The sequence below is a fragment of the Phaenicophaeus curvirostris genome, chromosome 7 (genome assembly GCF_032191515.1).
Source record: "Phaenicophaeus curvirostris isolate KB17595 chromosome 7, BPBGC_Pcur_1.0, whole genome shotgun sequence".
NCBI lineage: Eukaryota > Metazoa > Chordata > Aves > Cuculiformes > Cuculidae > Phaenicophaeus > Phaenicophaeus curvirostris.
The window spans coordinates 24,400,654-24,420,538 of NC_091398.1; the positions used below are offsets into that span (position 1 = coordinate 24,400,654).

The window sequence follows — 19,885 nt, forward strand, 5'->3', positions numbered from 1 at the left end:
TTCTTTGCAAACAAGGCGTACTTCTTGCATCCCAGAAAATATGTAGAGGAACTCTTATCAGTATCTTGAACTGGTTTATCACTGTGCATGTACTGAAGAGTCCAGGGAATTATCTCAAACCTTATCAACTTAATCTCAAAGACAGACTTTTACACAGAAATCATTTTGCCTGTGTTCTGGAGTAAGAACAGAGCAGTGTTTTCTTATAGGTTTCATAGGTTCAGGTTGGAGGGGACCTCGGGCGATCTCTAGTCCAGCCTCCAGCGCAAAGCAGCATCAGTGATCCGGTCAGGTTGCTTAAGGCTGTGTGTAGTCTGATCTTAAAAACGCTCAAGGATGGAGAGTGCACAGCCTCTCTGAGCAATGCTTGGCTGTCCTTATGTCCAGTCAGAAACTCTCTCATTTCAATTTAGGTCTGTTCTCCCCTTTCCTCCAGCCATGCTGCTGCAAGGAATTTGGCTCTATATTCTTTATCACCTCCTCACAGCTATTGGAAGGCAGCTATTTCCCCATTTAAGACAAAAATGGAGATAGAGTACTCAAGTATTTTTAAAAGAACAGAAAATGCTGATAGCTCAATTAGCACTTAGACTAGGACATCAAGGTTTTCTTCCCAGAAAATTAAGGAAGGGGTTTTCTTTAACAACGATAAACAAGCAGATAGCATTTGACTGTGATCTAGTAGGTGTTTACAGGATTATATTTGTTGGTGTGTGCTTTCCTAATATGTTAGGAAACAGAGTAATGGTAACTGAGGGAAATGCGTCACATACTGAATGCAAGAGAGGGAAATCCATGTCCAAATCACGGGAAGCTGTGGGACGTGGCAGCACAGAGGGCAAGAAGGCAGCGCTTCAGATACTGCCTTAGAATATTCTTGAGTGCCTTCCTGGTGTGACAGTGACTGAGCGTAGGCCTAATCGAGCATATAGTGTTTACATCCCTCCAGCCTCTTCCCTGGGGGATGAGGCAGGAAGAGGAGTGGGAAGGAAGCAAGGCATGATTGATGGGTTTTGAAAAGCTCTTCCCCCGGCGAGGGGAAGGTGTGGTCACTCTCCGCGTCTCCAGCTAACAAAGCGCTCCTGTAGGTGTAGCAGATGTAAGCTTTGTCACCCCTTTGATGACCAGAACACTGTGCAGAAAAATATTATTCCTATTTTTTGTTTTGGAACACAGATTTGAGCAGGAGAAGTAGCCTGTCACCGTTACAGTTTCTACTGCTTTAAGACAGTGTTTCAGCACTGACTCTGATTGTGTCATCTGTGACCATGGGACTATAATAAGTAAGACTAGAGCACATAGCACCTACTGTATGTAGTATATCTCGGGAAGGCATGAGCACACAGCTACATTTCTGACAAATTATGCCCCAGGTACATGAACATATTAAGCCAATATAACCTGGTACTGCTGCCAAAATAAGCAGCCATATCCACCCTCTCGCCCCTGCCTATTTTTGCTCCCATGCTGCCTCCTCCATTACCCTGGCACAAGCAGTAGTACAGCCCCATCCTGAATCAAAGGAAATTATATGGAAGAAAACTAACCTGATCAGAGAGAATAGAGAAAAAAAAAAGGTTTCATCCAGAATCAGTTGCTGGACCATTGCTTTTTTTCAGCAGTGGTGCCAGCTGATGTTGTTGTAAAAGGGGGTTGAGGCTACAGCCTTAACCAGACCGTGGAATATGAATTTATCCTAGCTTTAAGCATCGATACTAACTTTATATGGGGGACTAGAAATGATCCATGATCCAGCACAAAGTTAGGATAGTACAGAGAAACAGTACCTGATCTGGCATGAAATCTGCTGGTACAAACTTATTCCATCAAACTTTTTCCAGTGGCAGTCATCACCCTGTGGTTGCAGTGCCTTTCATGCAGTACCAGTAGCCCCTAAACTTATTTTATCAAATCAAGGTCAAACTGAGCGAGATCCTAAAATGGACTTGAAAGAGGTGAAAAAGGGAAAGTTATGCAGAATATAGTTCTGCCAAGTGATGGTGGTTTCTTACTGTCAGCTGTACTCAGGTGGGCTCTGATCTGTTGTGGCAATATGTTAGGATACCAGAATATTTGGTGATTATTTCTAGGGAGCAGAGTCACTGAAATTGATGGCCTTTGTAGGGACCAGTGCTATCAGATGGCACAGTATTTCTCAGCCTTTCAATAACGAACTACCTGGCAATTTTTTTCTTCTCAGCTGTTTCCCACTGTCATGTTTGTGTATGTGCAATGAAGGCCACAGCATTATCAGAAAGCGGAAGAAAAAGGAAAAGGTGCTCGGTGATGCATGTCTGTGCCAGAAGGTCTTCTGCAGTGTCGCCAGCCAGAAACTCTGTGGCTCGACAGAACCCTAACCCTGGAATCTTATAAAAGCTAAATTACTGGCGCGGCTGGGTAATGGAAACGTAGTAATGTAAACAGCACGGAGTCGGAGTGCCTGAAGTTGGAAACCCCTTTTCTCCACGTGTCCCAGCCTTGTCGCATAAGAACCATAACGTTTCCCACATCCAAATTTCGTGAAGAAACGCAGAATTTCCCCTCGCTTCCCGAACTCTGCCTCGGGGCGTCGATTCCTCCCCCTCTCCCGTCTCTAATCCAAGAAAAACTGGAGTTACCCCTACGGTATTTATTGCCCCGCAACTCGAGGTTGGGATTGGGGGTGGGGGGGGGTCCTACACGAGAATCCCCGGGGAGGCGCGGAGCGTCCCGAGCCGCCTGGCCGGGCGCTCCCCGCGGCGGAATGCGCAACTTGCGCCGGGCCCCGCGTGCCGCGCGTTCCGCCGCCCCTCCCGGCCTCGGCCGCAGCCAATTGCGCTCCGCGGGGGCGCCCGCCGCGTCTCTCCGCGCCGCCCCGAAAGGGGGAGGGAGGGAGGGAGCGCCGAGCCGCGGCCCCCGGCCGCGGCTCGGCGCTCCCTCCCTCCCTCCCCCTTTCGGGGCGGCGGCCGGCGGGAGGCGGGGTGGCCGGGGCGGCGGTCGGCGGGGGCCCGTGGATGGCAGGCTGGGCGGGCGCCGCGGGGTAGGGTCGGCGCGGAGCGGGCGAGGAGCCGCAGGCGGCGGGGGAGGCGCGGAGGCGGGGAGCGCCCTGCAGCCCCGCCGCGCCGCAGCCCGGCGGCCGCCGGAGTCGCTCCCCGTCCCGAGGGGCAGCCGGGGATCGGGCGGGGCCATGATCTTCCCCGGCGGCAGCGGCAGCGCGGCGGGCGGCGGCCGGGCCCCGTTTCGGAAGCAGGTAAAGCGGAGGGGGGGGGGGGCGCGTTTCGGCTCCCCTGCGCCCGCTCCCCGCGGCGGAGCTGGGGGGGGGGGGGTGCGACTCGAGTGGTGGCGACTCGAGTGACTTGCGACTAGCAGCCCGGCGGCTCGTCGAGAGCTGGGGCTTGCAGGCAGAAACTTTTTTTCGTTTTTATTCTCCACCCGCCCCCCCCCCCCCCCCCAGCTTCCCCGAAATCAACCGCTGCGCCGTGACCTTGCCGAGCGGCTCCGCCGAGTGACCTTCCCGGGCGGCTGCCGGCCCCGCCGAGCTCGGCAACAAGTTAAAAAGCACCCGGGGTTGCGACACGGGCCGAAACTCCGGGCTGGGTGGTTTTCGCTCGCCGTGAAATGAGCGAGAGGGCTTGTTTCTGCGGAGCGGCCCCCCCCGGCCCCGCGGGTCCCTCCCGCTCCCCCCGCGGGCGCGCAAGGGAAATCCTGTGACATTTTATGGGCAGGGAGATCGCCCCGATAAGCTCGGAGCGCTCGCATCTATGGAGCCCTGCTGAAAGAGGTATTTCTTTGTTTGTTTGTTTAGTCGCTGGGAAGAAAATAGTTGAAATAGTTGGGTCCCAGCCTCGCCGGGCCCCTCGTCTCTTGGGCTGCGCTTTTTGCTCCCCCTCGAAAACGTTGGCGTCAGACAAACGTTTTTTTTTTACCGTGAAGCAAATAATTTTTCATCGAGTCTTTGATTTTGAAAATAAATTTGACTTAAAGTTCATCGGAAAGTTTACCGTGCGTTTGTGTCCCAGAGGGTAAATGGAGGAGAGGTCACTACCAAGCTCCCGGCTTGACAAAGCGTGCAGAAAATACTGTGCTAGGCTGCTTCCCAGGTGAGGAGAAGCCCTTCGTGCCCGCTGCCCTTCGCAGCTGCAGCGAGAGATGCCGTGGGTATGGTTAGCGGGGTATGGTTAGCCGTGCTGGGGGAGCTGCCCTCTTGTGCTCGGGGTCAGACTTCATTAAGGGCACAAATAGCAGATCGGGTGTCCCTGCCGCGCGCGGGGGTTTCGGCGAAAGGCTCCGAGAAATCAAAGGGAAACGGGCTTTGAGATGTCGGGACTCTCGGTGCGTTGTTGGGGCGGCGTGTGATCTGTGCGGCTGACCCGTGTGGCAGTGGAAGTCGGTATTTTCTTGAAGCTTAAAAAAAAATAAATCTATTTCCTTTCTCCTTCTCCTTTATTTTGTAGAAATATCTTTTTGATAAGAATCGCTGGTGTGTTATCTCGGCAACGCTCTGCAGATGCTGCCTAACAGCGCGCGGAGTTCTCTGTGTACCTTGTGCTCCAAGCGCTCAGGTCCATACGTAATAAAACACATTTATTGTGCGGGCACTGGTTTTGGTTTGTTTTTAATAAATGCCCTGGATACGCCCACACCGGTGATCTTGTCTGGTGCTCCTGTATGCTTTGTAAATGAAGCCAGTTCATAAGCTACTATTTTGTTACCCTCCCTGCAAGGAGCGGTAGTTCCAGGGGGGCTTGCGGGGCACGAGCGGAGCCGGGGCGGCCGGGGGGTGTTTGCTGGGGATGTGAATTCTCCTGCCGGGCTGGGGCAGGCTGATAAGATGCTCTTCTTTTCACAGTGCAGTCCTTAGATTCAAAGAACTAAAAGGACCGACTGAATCTGAAAAACAAACAGACCCTTTTTCTCCCAATAGACGGAGAAAGAAATGAATGCGGGGGTATTGTGTGAGCTTTAGACCCTGGGTACCAAAGGTTTCTTTTGTTATTGTGTAGCTATTCTCTGCTCAAACACTTCCTACATAAGGAGCTGGGGCCTGCACCTTTCTCTGTTTAAGTCTGTGGAAAACTCTCATTGACTTCATTCATGTAGACTAAGGTCGTTTAAAGATTTGACTTTCTGATCTCCCTTTCGCTCGGACCTCACCTGCAGGGGTGAGCCAACGTCCAATAGTGAAGAGTGTTACGATCCTAATTTTTCTACGCTTGATAATTAAGAATAGTCCGGATTAAATTTCTGCATGCTCTGTGAAACCTGTATTCCGACAGTAGAATTGTAATTGGGCAATCTGAGAGATGAGTGTAGGAAAAGTAGTCTGCTATTGTTTCTAAAAGGAGAAACTGGATTTCCTATGCCAATTGCACGTAGTAGATGAAGCTGAAAAAAACTTAAATAAAAATGAAACTAAAATTTTTTGAGTAGCTGGCATATCATGTTACAAGTCTAATACAGACATCAGAATGTTATAATAGCACTTCGGTTTTAGTATTTTCTGGTGACGTTTTTAAGAGTTTCTAACAGGTTAAGGTGGAAAGATAAGTGATTTATTGGTAAAAGGCAAGGCAATACTCTCTTGACGTATTTTTAAGGCACTGTAATGTGAAGTACTGCCTCAATTTAAAACACTGACAAAATTCTAGTTAGTTACTGGAAGTCCAGAATTTTATCCATGCTCTCTTTGTTTTCTTAAAGAACTATGTTTTGTTTTATAAACAAACCTGTGCTTATAGTATTATGCTTGTTATCTGCTGTATCTACTTCGGTGTGTAAGTCAGGCATGTAGGAGCCAGTCGTCATGCTTGGTTTCAGGTCAGATTCGATGGGGTGGTGCCTAATGTTTTTCTTTCCTTCAGAGTACTTGCAAGAATACTGAAATACGGTTTCTGGAGTTGTATTTTCAAAAGGGTTTCCTGCATTGCGGCCAGACAGTCATATGAAAAATACTTCTGCCAGGCTTAAAAGTTAGACATTGCTGAAATGAGTAGCAACTCGTCTGAAATTTGGCTTGAAATACAGATTGAGGTCTAGTTAAAGAATGAAAGCCATGCAGTATCTGCAGTAAAAGCCTATCACAACACTAAGGCCGTGCATCCTGTCTGAAAAAGGTAGGCGTAAGCTAATATTTTTACTAACAAGGTTACTTGAGCTATGCAGAGAATGCACATGTGTGTATCCCTAATGCGGAGGAAACAAAATGACACGCAATGTCTTGCTCATTACAGGCTTTCTTAGCTCTTCAATTTGTGTGTGCTGAGAACGTGATGATTCTCTGTCCCTCCTCCCACTTTCGTTATTCTCATGTAAATCGGGAGGCGCTCCTCCGAAGTAAATATTTCTACTCTCTGTAAAATTATCGTAAATAGAAAATTAGGCTTTCTCCTGCCATCTGCTCCCTGAATCTATAGAGCCAGCGCAGCTATTTGATTAGGGATTTTAAATGACTGTGCAAGGAGGTCTCTCTGCTCTCGGGTTTCTCGAAGAGGAAGCCAGAAGCAGCACTGGGGGCGGATGGAGGCGAGCGCGGGGTCCCCCCAACCACAGCCTGGGTGCTGAGGAAGCCCAGCGTGTCTCTGCCTTTTCACAGCTTTGCCCACTAACAGTGGTTCTTGTTACGTTTTGATGAGTGTAATGTTAATCTCGCCAGCGTAAGAAGATTTACATAGTTTGCTGTTTTCTAGCAGATTAACTGGGCGTAGCTTCACGTGAGCAATTTGGCACCGATTTGGACAAAGCTTTTGATTAATCTTTGCATGCAGCTCTGTTAACAACAAGCACTGTGTCACAGTTTGGGTTTTTTTTTTTTTGTTAGAGGATGAAGATTAAGATGGGTTTCTAATGATGGTTAAAATGAAGAAAGCTTCTGCCAGTCTTGGGGTAAAAATGTAGATTAGCTTTTCACCCGCTCTATAGGTTTAAAGTATTGAGAAGTTACACCTGTAATCCTCCTTTATTTCCCAGTTGGGGCTGTGTGTGGTGTCTGTGTGTGTGGGAAGGAACCTCCTCAAACTTGGAAGACCTAGGCATGGTCAGTACTCAGAGCATGGAGCTCCAGAGAGCAATCTGTGACCAGACCAATTCCACATTGCACCTCTTGTGTGTATACATGGAGCTGTAGGGAGAAGCTGAGCTGCCTGAAAATTAACAGGTACCTTTGGTTACCTTAATAAATGGGATTAGAGGTTTTTATTTTGTTTCTTTCAGAACTATAAGAATTACATCATTGTATCATTGGTTTGCACAGACGAGAACTCTTCCCCTTTACATTGTATATGATTTCATGAAGTCTCATGGAGTTGAACAGGATTCAGCTTTTATATTAAGTGCAAGCCATTTTGAATTTTTAAGTGCATCTGTAAGATTGCTTCTGAAGTTCTTTAGGGAAGAAAAACTGCTCTGTCTGTGGGTTTCTACTTGTAACACAGACGTGAATGAAAGAAATACAAGGAAGCACCTTATCTTGTCAGGCATGATGTTATAGATGATGAAAAGTGATACGATTGTCTTATCTGTATTTAGCAATTTGAAGTTTTTGTTCAGGATTTCTACCAGGGTGAAGAATATATTTTTATCTCTTTGGAAATGTTGTTGTTTGAAGTACGTATCTTTGCCATTAGGCTTCATATGTAAGGGAAAAGAGAAGCCTGTGTCTTGAACATCTGCTGTTTTGTTTGGGGTTCATTTTTCCCCCCCCCGAAACTTCCAACCGTTAAAAAAAATTGCTTGAGTTAACACATTTCAGAAGGGTTAGATCGTTTAAACTAGGATTGCTGGCGGGGAGGAGAGGGGAAGGAAGGAAGGAAGGAAGGAAGGGAGGGGAAAATCCTTTCCAGAGAGCTTGAGATGACTCCTAAAACATCTGCACAGTGCTGCAAGCAAGTAAATAAAAATACTGTGTGTATAATAAATCAGTGCTATCATTTGACATGATGGCTGTTTTAGTCTGCATTTTTTTCATCTCTAAAGTTTATTAGAATTGATCTTTGGTTGTTGCATGAGATGGTGTCTAACAAAAGAAGTCAAGGGGAGTTTGAAACTTTTTTTGGTGGCTTTCCTTCATGACTGTTTCTGGCTGCTTCTGAATGTTTTTATATGTTTCTGTATCAGATTATTTCTAAAGACTGCTTGCTTAGGGGACACTGAAGGCTTACAAAGCTGTAGTCCTGATGAAAAGGTGCGAGGAGCTGTTTTGATCTTGGGTGAAGTGTGTTGGTCAGAAAATCTCTAGAAAGCCAACAGAATCACATTTAAATGCTCTTCAGAAACTCTGTTGAAGTAATTGTTAGTTATTTTGCATATGTTTCAGAATTACAGTGTACTGTGGTAATTTTAACTGCTCTGCAGAAGCCACTGTATTTGCAGCTTCCGGATGCAACAGGAAAGGGAAGGGGTGAGTTACCAATAGAGGAGGAAGGAGGGGGAGAACCATGGCTTAGATAAGCACAAGCCTCCTAACCCAGCAACTTAGGAAAACCCACACACAACAAAAAAAAATTATGTGCTGTAGGGGCTGGTTACTCTGATGAGCTCAAGTTTAGCTCAGTTTTCCTCAAGAGACCACAGCTGAAGCAGTGTAGCTGCAGCTGTGTGTTGACACAGAAAGTAGTTTTGAACTGAATGCTGGTGAAGGATTGCTTTAAACAGATTCAAGATGAACTAGTTTTAAGTCCATTTGAGTTAGTTCATTTATAGCAGTTTAAATTCAGTAACATTTATTACAGTTCATGTAAATTAAATTTAACAATGCAACTTTATGTCAGTTTTAAGGCCTAACCCGTGCTGTACTGAGATGCACTGGCTTAAAAATATCTAGCAAATGTTTTGAACTGTGATAAACTTCTCAAAACAGAAATAGAGTTGAAAACAATACTTCAAGAATGTATTTTTTCCTGATTTTATGGTGTAATATGAGGATATATCAGCTCTATGATCTGTCGCAAAATAAAAGTTGATAATTAGATATATACAAATGTTTAATAATAATACCTTTTTGTTCATGTGTCCTCATAAAACCAATGTTGTTTGCTTAACTGTAATAGTTTAGGAAATCACTGGTGTGTATCTTATTTGTTCAAAATATGGTGCTTTAGAAAAATGATGTGTTAAATAGAGTGGGTGTTGCTGATTTTACCTACTTGGTTGGTAGAACTGTGGAACTTTGAAAGGCTGCAGAAACAAATAATTTGTTGTTCTGGGGAGCCCCATTTGGCCTTCATGTGCCTTGGATGAAGAGCAGCAGAAACAGCAGGGTGAGGTGAGCATCAAACTTAGTCTACCCTGACATTTACCTGCTCGTGAAATGAACTGCTTCTTTACAGCAACTAAATGTATGTAACTTATTGATCATTGATTCTGTTTCTTGACAGTGTCTCTTACTGGCAAAGGCACAGTCACTCCTTATTCTGAGTGCCTTTTTTTTTTTCCTTTTCTGTTTCTCCATTTAGATTAGAAGGGGATTTATTTCTTTCCATACCTTCTATTGTTTTCTGTTCTTTTATATCTGGATCTCCTCTGCCATATGGTGTTTTATTTAATGGTAGTGGAAACGTGGCTCCTTAAGTTACCTACAACTCATGCATTCTGTCATCTGGGTACTATAGCGTAACAGTGGTAGGATTCAGTCCATTAGGATACCCAAGGTATGTGTATGGGATTTCCATTTTTAGTGTGCTTGGGGAGTGAAATCCAGGATTCAGGTGTGAGTTTGCGTGTGTTACATGGAGCTTTCCTCAGGATTGTAAGTCACTGCAGGACTCTTCTTTCTCCAAGCCTGAGGTGTAACCAGCTCCCAGGAAGGCTGCTGCAGCTTATTGAAGGAGTATCCCGTTATATTTTACAATCTGAAGCAATGTTTGTAGATGCTTGAACTCCATCAAGGTGATTCAGAATTCTGTTCTAGGGGTTGTTTGACTCACAGGATCCATATCAGGTTGTGTTTCATAGCACAACAATCCGAAATCACTCAAAACACCAGGCAGGTTAGGTTAAAATCAAATGCAGATTTTTGTCTATAAATCCACTAACAAAATATAAAATCCTTAAAACTAGGGGATGTAAAGAAAAAAATTGTAAGTTTCCTTTATTTTGTATGCAGCCCTGTGGCAGGCAACTTCCAGTCTTCCCAGAAAGACTCTGGTTATTATGCAACCCTGTTGCCTCAGGTTGTGTTCAGAGAAGAGGCTCTGATTTAAGACTCCGCCATTTCCTTTTATACTTGAAATCCGTTAGGGGGCAAGGGGTGGAGGATTCTTCTTATCATTTAAGTCAACGACGGGTTATTCAGCCTTCTTTCACCAGGCTGTGCATTGTTTTTTCCTGCTTTGGAAGTGTAAATGGCTTTTGGGCATCACCAGATGCAATGCTGCCTGGGCTTGGGAGTGTTCTTCACCTAAGCACTGAAGCAATGATTGGTATGTTGCAAAGGACATTACATGAAGTGATGGGTGGATTTCACGTCTTGTAGTGTTTGTTTTTTGGTGTGGTTATTATTTTTTTTTTCTGGTTATGTGCATAACTTGCTTATAATGCTTTAAACAGTGTGTAACAGATTTTTTTTTCCTCTGGGCTACTAATGGAGTAGGGGAGACCCTGTTATTCCAGCTGCTGCAGGTGACTGGCAGCTGTTTAGCCTGTGGACCCAGCTTTGAAGATGGTGACTCATTTTGAGCCATTTGCATTACTACATGGACATATTTGTTGTTCTGACTAGGCTTAGCTGTTCACTTTAGCTCAGGTTTTAAATAACCTGTTACTTTAAAAGAATTTCATGCTGTATGTAATGTAGAAGGAAAGTACAGTACAAATTTATGTTAATTTGGCCCACTGCAGCTGTGTTGTGGGAGAGCAGGGACAAAGCAGCTGAGCATCTGTGAATGCATCCGTGGCCTCCTCCGAGCCCTGGAAGGTGGCACCCATGCCAGATACACTTCGGCTTTGTCAGAGCCCGGGATGCAATTCCACAGATTTCTGTGTGGTATGAAGGCAACCACTAGCAGGACGAGATCCTTTGAAGCGTTTCATGGTCTGTCTTCCAGATGAGTTCAAGAAGAGTTCTAAAAATGTTCGTCTGAATTTTAAGGCTTTTGCTTATGCTGGTGCATATTTACATATCCAGTGGTGCCACTGCCTCATCGCTCACAGTGGTGAGACTAGTGACATGAATAAGTGCTTGTTGCAACAGAGAACCAGAAGACCTTTAAATTTCCATGATGGGAAACTTGAGATGGCTGGTATTAGACTTCTGTTCTGCAGAATCAAATGGTATTTAAATTGCTTTAATATTATTCCATCCAGTCTACTTGTCTTGTGATGCTCATTACAGTTAGTACTTGTGCTTATTTAGAAACACTTCTGCACAATTTGGGTTAGGTATTTTATACAACTGCTTAGGGACTAACCTTTGAAACAGGGGCAATTTTTGGCGTTTCTTCCACGTTCTAGGAGGTGTCATTCTGGATGCTCCTTAAGAGAAACACTTATTGAAACTAGATTTTTAGAAGAGTGTTTCTGCAATGTTTAGCTTAAACAAAAAAATAAACGATAACCATTCCTTTATTGCTTTAAGGGCAACAATGCTTCCAGTGCACACATAAACATGTAAATAGTCCAGAATTAGTGACAGTTTTTGAAAGGAGAAAACCAGCAGTATTCTGTGGTACTGATGAGCTATTAAACATGTTTGAAAGTTTGAGAAATTTTTGTGGTGAATAATACCAAAGTGTAATTCACCATGTAGGATTTCAGTTGGTTAAAGATGCTAGTGAAGTTTAGGGCACATCGTGGCACAAACAGAAGAATGCAGTGGTTTTTTGTTTGTCTGAGGTTCCCTAGGAGCTGCCTCCCTTTCCTAGTTATATTATTCCACAATCCTGTGGAGGTTAATGCAAGATGGAAGTGGTTAAGGAAGTTTCAGTGTTACATTGATGTTATAATTGCTATAGTGACAAAATTGGGTTAACTTTTGAACCAGGCTTTATCATATTCCCAACAAGTATGCTGGTTTTGAATCTGTCAGGTACAATGTGCCTTGGGGAAAACATTAAGGGCTGAAGACTGGCTTAGTCGTTAGAAAAAGCTCTTTGGCTTTTTGTGTAATCATTCTCTTTACATATTCTGATGAGTTGTTGGGAATTCCCTACTCTGAAGCTCCTGACCATTTTTTGCTTTCTGTTTTAATGTTTCACTTGCAACTTTACTGTTGTTTTAATATTATTAATGTATGGTTTGGTATTGCAGTATGTAAGATGATGGAATGAAAGATCTAGCCTATTTATGTGTTTTATTCTTTTATTAAAAGACCTTTTTTTAGTGTGACACTTTTCTGTCGACCCTCTTTCAAAACTACTGAAGCTGCAGATCTGGTTTCTATCTCCACCTTCTCTCTTCCCTGAATTAAGTTTTGTGTTGAGCCATTGTCTTGGATGATAATAGAGCGTTCCAGGTCAGACATACCTGTAAGGTTTATTCAGTACTGGGTTTAAAATGGTGACGTGAAGTTTGAATTGTCCTTATTTTGGATAGTCTTAGGTAAATTATTTAGGTTTGGCTCTTCAAAAGGTGTTTGTTAACCTGCCTCCCATAGATTTTGTACATAAATGTACTAACATCCAGAAGTGGGTCAGATCTTACAGCAATTAGGACTAAGTATCTTAAGTATATAGACACACATGCATGCGTACATATATGGATATGTAAGTGTTTCAGTCTGTTCTCTAAAGCTCAGGATAGAGCTTTACAGATTATTCAGAATGATAAAATTTTGCGTTCAAATTCTCCCAGTCATTTACTGTGTGAGTGGTTTCTTTATTGTCTGGGAATGTTCATGTTAGTGTTATTATTGATATTTCCAAATTGATAACAATGGCAGAGTTTGTTTTGGTGAGAAACTGGACTGATAAAACTATCTAGAACTCTAGTTTTGGAAGGAGTGGATGTTTTTCTGTTAGCAATTGTTGGCTTTATTTCTAAGCAGAAGTTTAGTGTGCAGAAAGGCAGAGTTCAACGATTAAACTATTACTTGGAACAGGAATAACTTAATGGATTTCCATGGTCTAGATTTTGCAGAATTTTGGTCTAGATAGACTTAGTGGCTTTGTGGCCTTATCTTTCCTACTAAATTAACTTCTTGGGTTTTTTTGGTTTTTTTCTCCTCTATGAAGTCCTTATTCCAATATTTTTTTTTTTGAAAACCAATTAGATTGTGTAAATTAAAATATTTGATAATTCTTTTAGGAAGTGCAATGCACTGTGTTTCAGCTTCAATTTTTTGTGGCTTCTGTAGCAAACAACTGATGATTTATAAGATTACTAGGGTTAAGCATCCGGTGGCCGCACAGATTGATTGTCTCTAAAGGTAGGATTGCTACTAAGAAAAGTGAAGTTGAATGTTGTTATTAAAAATTTAGTTCATTGAAATTGCCCACGATGTCGGGCAAGACTGAAAGCAGTTGCACAGGACTGTAGCTGTGCAGTAAGTAGAGGCAAGTGGTTATCTTGAAATGTGAGCCGTTAGCTGGGCAGATTCCCTTTCACTGCGGTGTTTTGAAGTCAATTATCAATTCCGAGTGTACTTATCAAAAGTATTTTCCTTTATCTATAACTTTCTGATGTGTTCAAGGGTATGATTCCATGGCTGAATTCTTGTACCAAGGACAAGAACATGACTAATAAAGCTGTGGATAAGTTAGGCTCTGTGCCCAAACTGGTTTATTCCTGACTAGTGTTTGACATGGTGTTCATCTTCTGTGGACATACACAGTGCCAGACATGACTCAAGCAAAATCCCCCTTCCCCTTTCAGAGGTGGAGGCTCTCACACAGGTGCTGTGGTTGGTTGGGCCAGCTGTGCTCATGTGGGGCTTGCTGACTGCGTGGGCTGCTGAGTATATTGGAAACTGCTGAGTGTATTGGAGACTGCTGTAAGCATGGCTTGTATTAATTTTTGCAATTTTGGCTATAACTGTTGATATGACAGTTAGACTATTGTCTGTGCTGCCAGGACCACTTTGTCTTGGCAGTCAAATTCTTATATATTTGAAGTGTTGTATTAGCAGTACATCTGGAAGCTTTCCTGGGTGTTACCCAATTCTTGCTTTTTTTCATTTCAGCTTTAACAATGATCTATAGTGTTTGTGAAAATGATTCATTATGCAGTCAGACATTTCACCCAGGAGCTATTTGAAGTGTTGCTTCCTTTAAGATGCACCAAGGAACGATATCCTGCATTTGTTCAGCATGCTCTTGCTAAACATTTGTAATTTAACTTCAGAACTAAGTTTCTGGATGTAAAAGAAGTCATTAATTATCATGCACTGTGAGCTCACCAGTATCTGAATTTTAGAACAAGTCGTATTGTGTTGCTTGAATTTCAGGCATCTGAATGACATCCTTACCCATTTAGACCCGCTTTTCTCTCAGAATTAAAAATCTCTTGAAGTTAAAAGCTAGCTGCATCAGTTAAAACTATAGTTTACAAAAAGAAAAAGAAGTTTATCTCTTGATTCAAACCAAGAGTGAATTTTCAAATTAGAAGGCAAAGTGCGAGGGAAATAAATGAGTACCGTGTAAGTTAGAATAGTTCTTCTGTTTGCATTATTCAAATATAAACTCCAGATTTCAAGAAGAGCAGGAAATTATAAATAAAACAGACATAAGTCTGCACATTTTTCTTAGAAGTGCATGCACAAGGATTTTGGAGTAGATTGTCATTTGTAAAGAGAAAAGTAAATGTTTTCAGGACTTGGGAAGTATTTGATCTAATAATCGATAAGCATCTATCAAAACATCATCCTTGAAAGAATGAGAAAAGACTGATTTGGATTTGTTTCGGATAAGGTAATACAGAAAATCTGACCCTAAGGCCAGAGCAGCATTGCTGCATGTGGTATGTGCATGGGGTTTTGCCAAAGTTGTGGCAGGCAGGTTTGTGCGTGCTGCTTGTTGCTGTACTTTAAGGCTTAGTTATAGACATAGGTACCACGTGTATTTGCTGCCTTTGTTTTGGTTTGTGTATGTAAAACCAAAGTTGGTTTAATTCCTGATCGTTTGACAGCCTAATGCTGTTTTGTTACCACTTTCATGAGTCAGCAGTAGTGGTAAAAGCAGCAGTCTGAACTTTTTTTTGCCTTTTTTTCTTTTTTCTTTATTTCTGTTATTGTTATTGTGAGGAGGGGAAGAACAGCCGTGGAGGCAAGGCTCCTGATTTTGGCAGTAATGCCAGCTTAAGCTATTCCTTGAGCAGCCATCTCAGTTTGTGGGTCAGCAGTCATCCTTAGAATGCCATCAGCCGCATCTCTCCCTAATTCCTGTTCCTGTAACTTTTACCTTCTCTCATGCTTGTGGCTCTGGGGCAATCACAGAGCTGATCCAGCTGAGAGGCACAGGGCCAGCAATTGCCTCCCTCACACTTTTATCTTCTCAGCTAAACAGAGGGAGAGGTTGGCACAAAAGCTGAGCTGCCAACAGGGCCAGTAAAGTCATCTTCGCCTTTATTTGGTTCTGCACCTATGCCAGCTATCAGAGCAGCAGATCTAACCACCAGTGTTAACACTTGTTGTCTTCCTTATATTGCCCTTTCCCTTTCCCTTGTCTGCACATCCTAGAGCTTTCTCAAAATGAGTTTGTGCTTCACAACTTTATCAGGAGTTGACTTTCCATGTTAAAGCACGCTATCAGTAACGTTTGAAAAGTTTCAGCTTTCTGTGATGTTCTTAGTTGATCTGATAAAATGTTCAAACTGTCAAAGGTTAGTATAGACAAATTGTCCCAGACACGGAGCTGGACATCTGAGGAGCTTCCCATTGGAAATCTTGCCCAAGTTTTTGTGGATAAATCTTCAGTTTTAATCTTGCCTGCCTTTACAACGTCAAGAATTCCATCCTATTGAAGGAATACTGGTTTCCTTATTTATAAATAAAGACAAGGTACTATTTGTAAAAGTGAGCTCATGTGATGGATTTTGCTGTGCTGATTTTAGCAGACTCCTTGCTGTGTTTCATCAAGACTGCAGGTTAGTAGTGTTCACAGTGTTGTGGTCAATTGCCTTCATGTATGAAAGGACTCCTCATCTGTGTACACTTGATCATTTGCATCTGGGAAAATATTTACGTTTTTAATAACTTTGCATAAAGAAGATTAGATTTACAGAATCACTAGGTTGGAAAAGACCCACAGGATCATCGAGTCCAACCATTCCTATCAACCACTAAAACAATGCCCCTCAGCACCTCATTCACCAGTCTTCTAAACACCTTTGGGAATGGCGACTCAACCACCTCCCTGGGCAGCCTGTTCCAGTGCCCAATGGCCCTTTCCGTGAAAAATTTTTTCTGATGTCAAGCCTGAACCTCCCCTGGCGGAGCTTGAGGCCATTGCCCCTTGTCCTGTCTCCTGTCACTTGGGAGAAGAGGCCAGCACCCTCCTCTCTACAACCTCCTTTCAGGTAGTTGTAGAGAGCAATAAGGTCTCCCCTCAGCCTCCTCTTCTCCAGGCTAAACAACCCCAGCTCTCTCAGCCGCTCCTCGTAAGACCTGCTCTCCAGCCCCTTCACCAGCTTCACTGCCCTTATGCGGACTCGCTCCAGAGCCTCAACATCCTTGTAGCGAGTGGCCCAGAACAAAATACAGTATTTGAGGTGCGGTCTCACCAGTGCCCAGTACAGAGGGAGAATAACCTCCCTGGACCTGCTGGTCACGCTGTTTCTGATCCAAGCCAAGATGCCATTGGCCTTCTTGGCCACCTGGGCCACTGCTGGCTCATGTTCAGCTACTGTCAACCAGCACCCCCAGGTCCAGGCAGCTTTCTAGACAGACTTCTCCTAGTCTGTAGCACTGCACAGGGTTGTTGTGCCCCAAGTGCAGGACCCGGCACTTGGGCTTGTTAAACCTCATGACATTGGTCTCAGCCCAGCGGTCCAGCCTGTTCAGATCCCTTTGGAGCCTCCCTACCCTCCAGCCGATCCACAGTTCCACCCAGCTTAGTATTGTCCGCAAACTTGCTAAGGGTGCACTCGATGCCTTCATCCAGATCATTGATAAAGACATTGAACAGGGCTGGACCCAGCCCTGAGCCCTGGGGACACCCTTGTAACTGGCCTCTAGCTGGAGCTAACGCTGTTTAGCCCCGCTCTCTGGGCCCGGCCATCCAACCAGTTTTCCACCCAGGAGAGCGTTCGCCTGTCCAGTCCAGAGGCTGACAGTTTCCTAAGCAAAATGCTAGGAGAAACTGTGTCAAAGGCTTTACTGAGGTCCAAGAAGGTTATAAAAGGTTGTGGAAGGAAAAAGTAGTATGTGTGTGATGCTGTGTTAGTCAGCCTGTAGTTGAATTCAAGATTCAAGTAGATGGATACTCAAATCTAAGAGAACGTAGATATACCTGCCTTATGTGTGCATACTCACACTTTTTAAAGGCAAAGAAGCAGGATGGTGAAAAATTGGTGAAACACTCGTAGCTTCTTGGGGCTCTTCAAGCTTCATTTTCTGCTGCTGATGTTTCCTGGTCACTGGTGCTGTCTTAAGTGGTCTGTACCATCTTAGCAGCATTTCCTGTATTAAAGGCAGCTGCAGGATAAGTGGTGTTTGGTGTCTGTCTGACCTGTTCATTGGCCAGATGAGCTGTTCTTATTTCTCTTTCCCAGGAGTTAAATATAGCTGCTTTCCTCATGCTAAACTGTAATTTGTTCTACGGTACCTATGCACGAGTAAATCTCCATGTGCCACAGAGGAGAACGTTGTTCAAATAGTTCTGGACATGACAAACCACTCCTCCTTTTTTACTGAAGAGCAGAGGGTGTCCTGTGTGTTGTTGCATATTATGTCATACATCTGTAGAAAAGGGACCTTTTATGCTACTTATGCTGAATATGCTATTGTGAATGTTTGGCCAAAAAGGTTGGATGTGGTGGGCTTTAGTATGGCTGTGTAACAAGGCAAGATCATCTCTGAGAAATGTAAAAAGTTGACTGGTATCTGCTGGCTCCAAACATTTAGAAACAGTTGTCCCGGATGCTAAGGTGAAGTTCTCCTGCACATGCCTCTTTCTCAGTTGTTGCTTTAAACCACTTTTACTGGGTATAAATCATACCTAAAGCCTTGTGATATTCATTGCCTTCCATGAGAGTATGACTAACAGGTTGTCTGTCTTGGAGTTGTTAATGTGCAGGTAACTGCACTAATACAGTTGCAGTAATGAAAATCCTTGTGAAGTACTAGTGTCGTGTCACACCCACAGTGTGGGCAGCACGGCCAGGCACCTGTACTGGGGTTTGCAACACTCTCTTCCCAAATGTGGAACAATGCAAGAGGCAAATGTTTTATAAGCAGTGAAGTTCAACTCCTTTTTTTTCTAATGACATTTGAGCTTCTGCATTATACTTTAGGAAGCCATGTAGAGTCTCGAGAATTATTTAGGTGACTTCAGGAATTTCATTTGTAGTTGCATATGTGCTACATGCAGTCTCCTTAAAATCCAAAGAAAATTGATACACGTGTTGCAGCGTGCAAACCAAGCAGAGTTTGCTCCCTAGTACTCTGTAGAAAAGCCCTATGTTGAAATGTTTTGCCAGCATTATATGCTTGTGCCTTCTGGTCTGTCAGTTTTCTATAATGCAGTGTTGAAGTGTATAGAACTCTTGGTCAGATTTTCAGCTTGTGTAAATGAATGCAGTGAGGGTGGAACTAGGCTGATCATAGAATCACCAGGTTGGAAGAGACCCACCGGATCATCGAGTCCAACCATTCCCACCAATCTCTGACCCATGCCCCTCAGCACCTCATCCACCCCCACCTTAAACACCTCCAGGGAAGGCGAGTCAGCCACCTCCCTGGGCAGACCTTCCATTGCCTAATGACCCTTTCAGTGAAGAATTTTTTCCTTTCAGTGAAGAATTTGATGTGTGCAAGTGCAGAAAACTGACAACTCCTTATGTAATAAATCTGATGTAAAAAGTTGCTACTGATATTGCTCGTTCTAAAAATGGCTGTGTTGCTAATTCAATAATATAGGGCTGCTTTGTTCAGTTCGATGTTTTAGCCAAGGAGGAAAATCACATTTACAGAGATGTGGTCACCCCGCCATAAAGAATTGCAAGTTTAGTGTGTATAGATGTATACATATATGTATGTATGTATCTAGTGGCAAATATGTATACTCCGCTTGCAGCACCATTGTCAGCCTTCACTGAAATAATTGTAAAAATGTCTTATGCTTCCCTTATGTGACTGTAGTGTGTAGGAAACAGTGGGGTTTAAAATCCTGAAGTTGTATTTAATCTGCAGTCTTCTTGTTTCCTAGTTGTATCCAAGCTTTGCTTTAATACTTTAGCAGCAATGTTATGTATGTCCTCTTCAATGTGTTATAATGAATTGTATGTGCTGCATTTTATCATGCTGCAGAATATAAGGGCACTTCTTGAAATTTGGAAGCAAGTAACAAAAAAGATGAAAGGAACTTTCAGCCCAGCCCAGATGCTCCTGCTCATTTCTATGGCAAATACTATAAAGGACTATGGGAAGACTTGCAGTGGAGTAACTAGAAAGGGCAGTGATGCTTACAGTACGTTTTTCTGTTGTCCTGCTCCTGGAGGAGTCATTCTCTTCCATGGAAAGTGACCTAAGATGCTGCCATACTCGCTGAAGTCAATATAACTGTGACTTGGCATAGGCACATGACAAGCTGCTGAATGGAGTTGAATGTTCCTGGTATCAGTGTTGCCGTAACCCTTGTGTTGTACTGGTGCAATGTATCTACACTGGCTTATTCTTTGCTGGCATCTCTACAGTAGTCAGGCCTAGAGACACAGAAATGCATTAGGCAATTAGAAAAGGCAAAACATTTGCAAACTGAATAGGAAGGATAAAATATTTAAACTACTGTCTACTTTGAAGCATATGTTGTGCCGCGCAAAA

General features: G+C 43.6%; 1 protein-coding gene across 3 annotated transcripts in view; it reads left to right on the forward strand.

The window, feature by feature from the left end:
• The window catches only part of RBMS1 (RNA binding motif single stranded interacting protein 1), a 147,530-nt gene that overhangs the window by 50,338 nt on the left and 77,307 nt on the right, over nucleotides 1-19,885 (forward strand). Inside the window, exon 1 of one of the 3 annotated variants that reach the window (XM_069861235.1) lies at nucleotides 2,944-3,229. The exons of the other annotated variants lie outside the window; for them this stretch is intronic. Coding sequence (XP_069717336.1) covers nucleotides 3,167-3,229 — 63 coding nt within the window. The 5' untranslated portion in view covers nucleotides 2,944-3,166. Of the gene's footprint in view, nucleotides 1-2,943; nucleotides 3,230-19,885 lie in introns of those variants that run through there. 3 annotated transcript variants of the gene reach the window in all.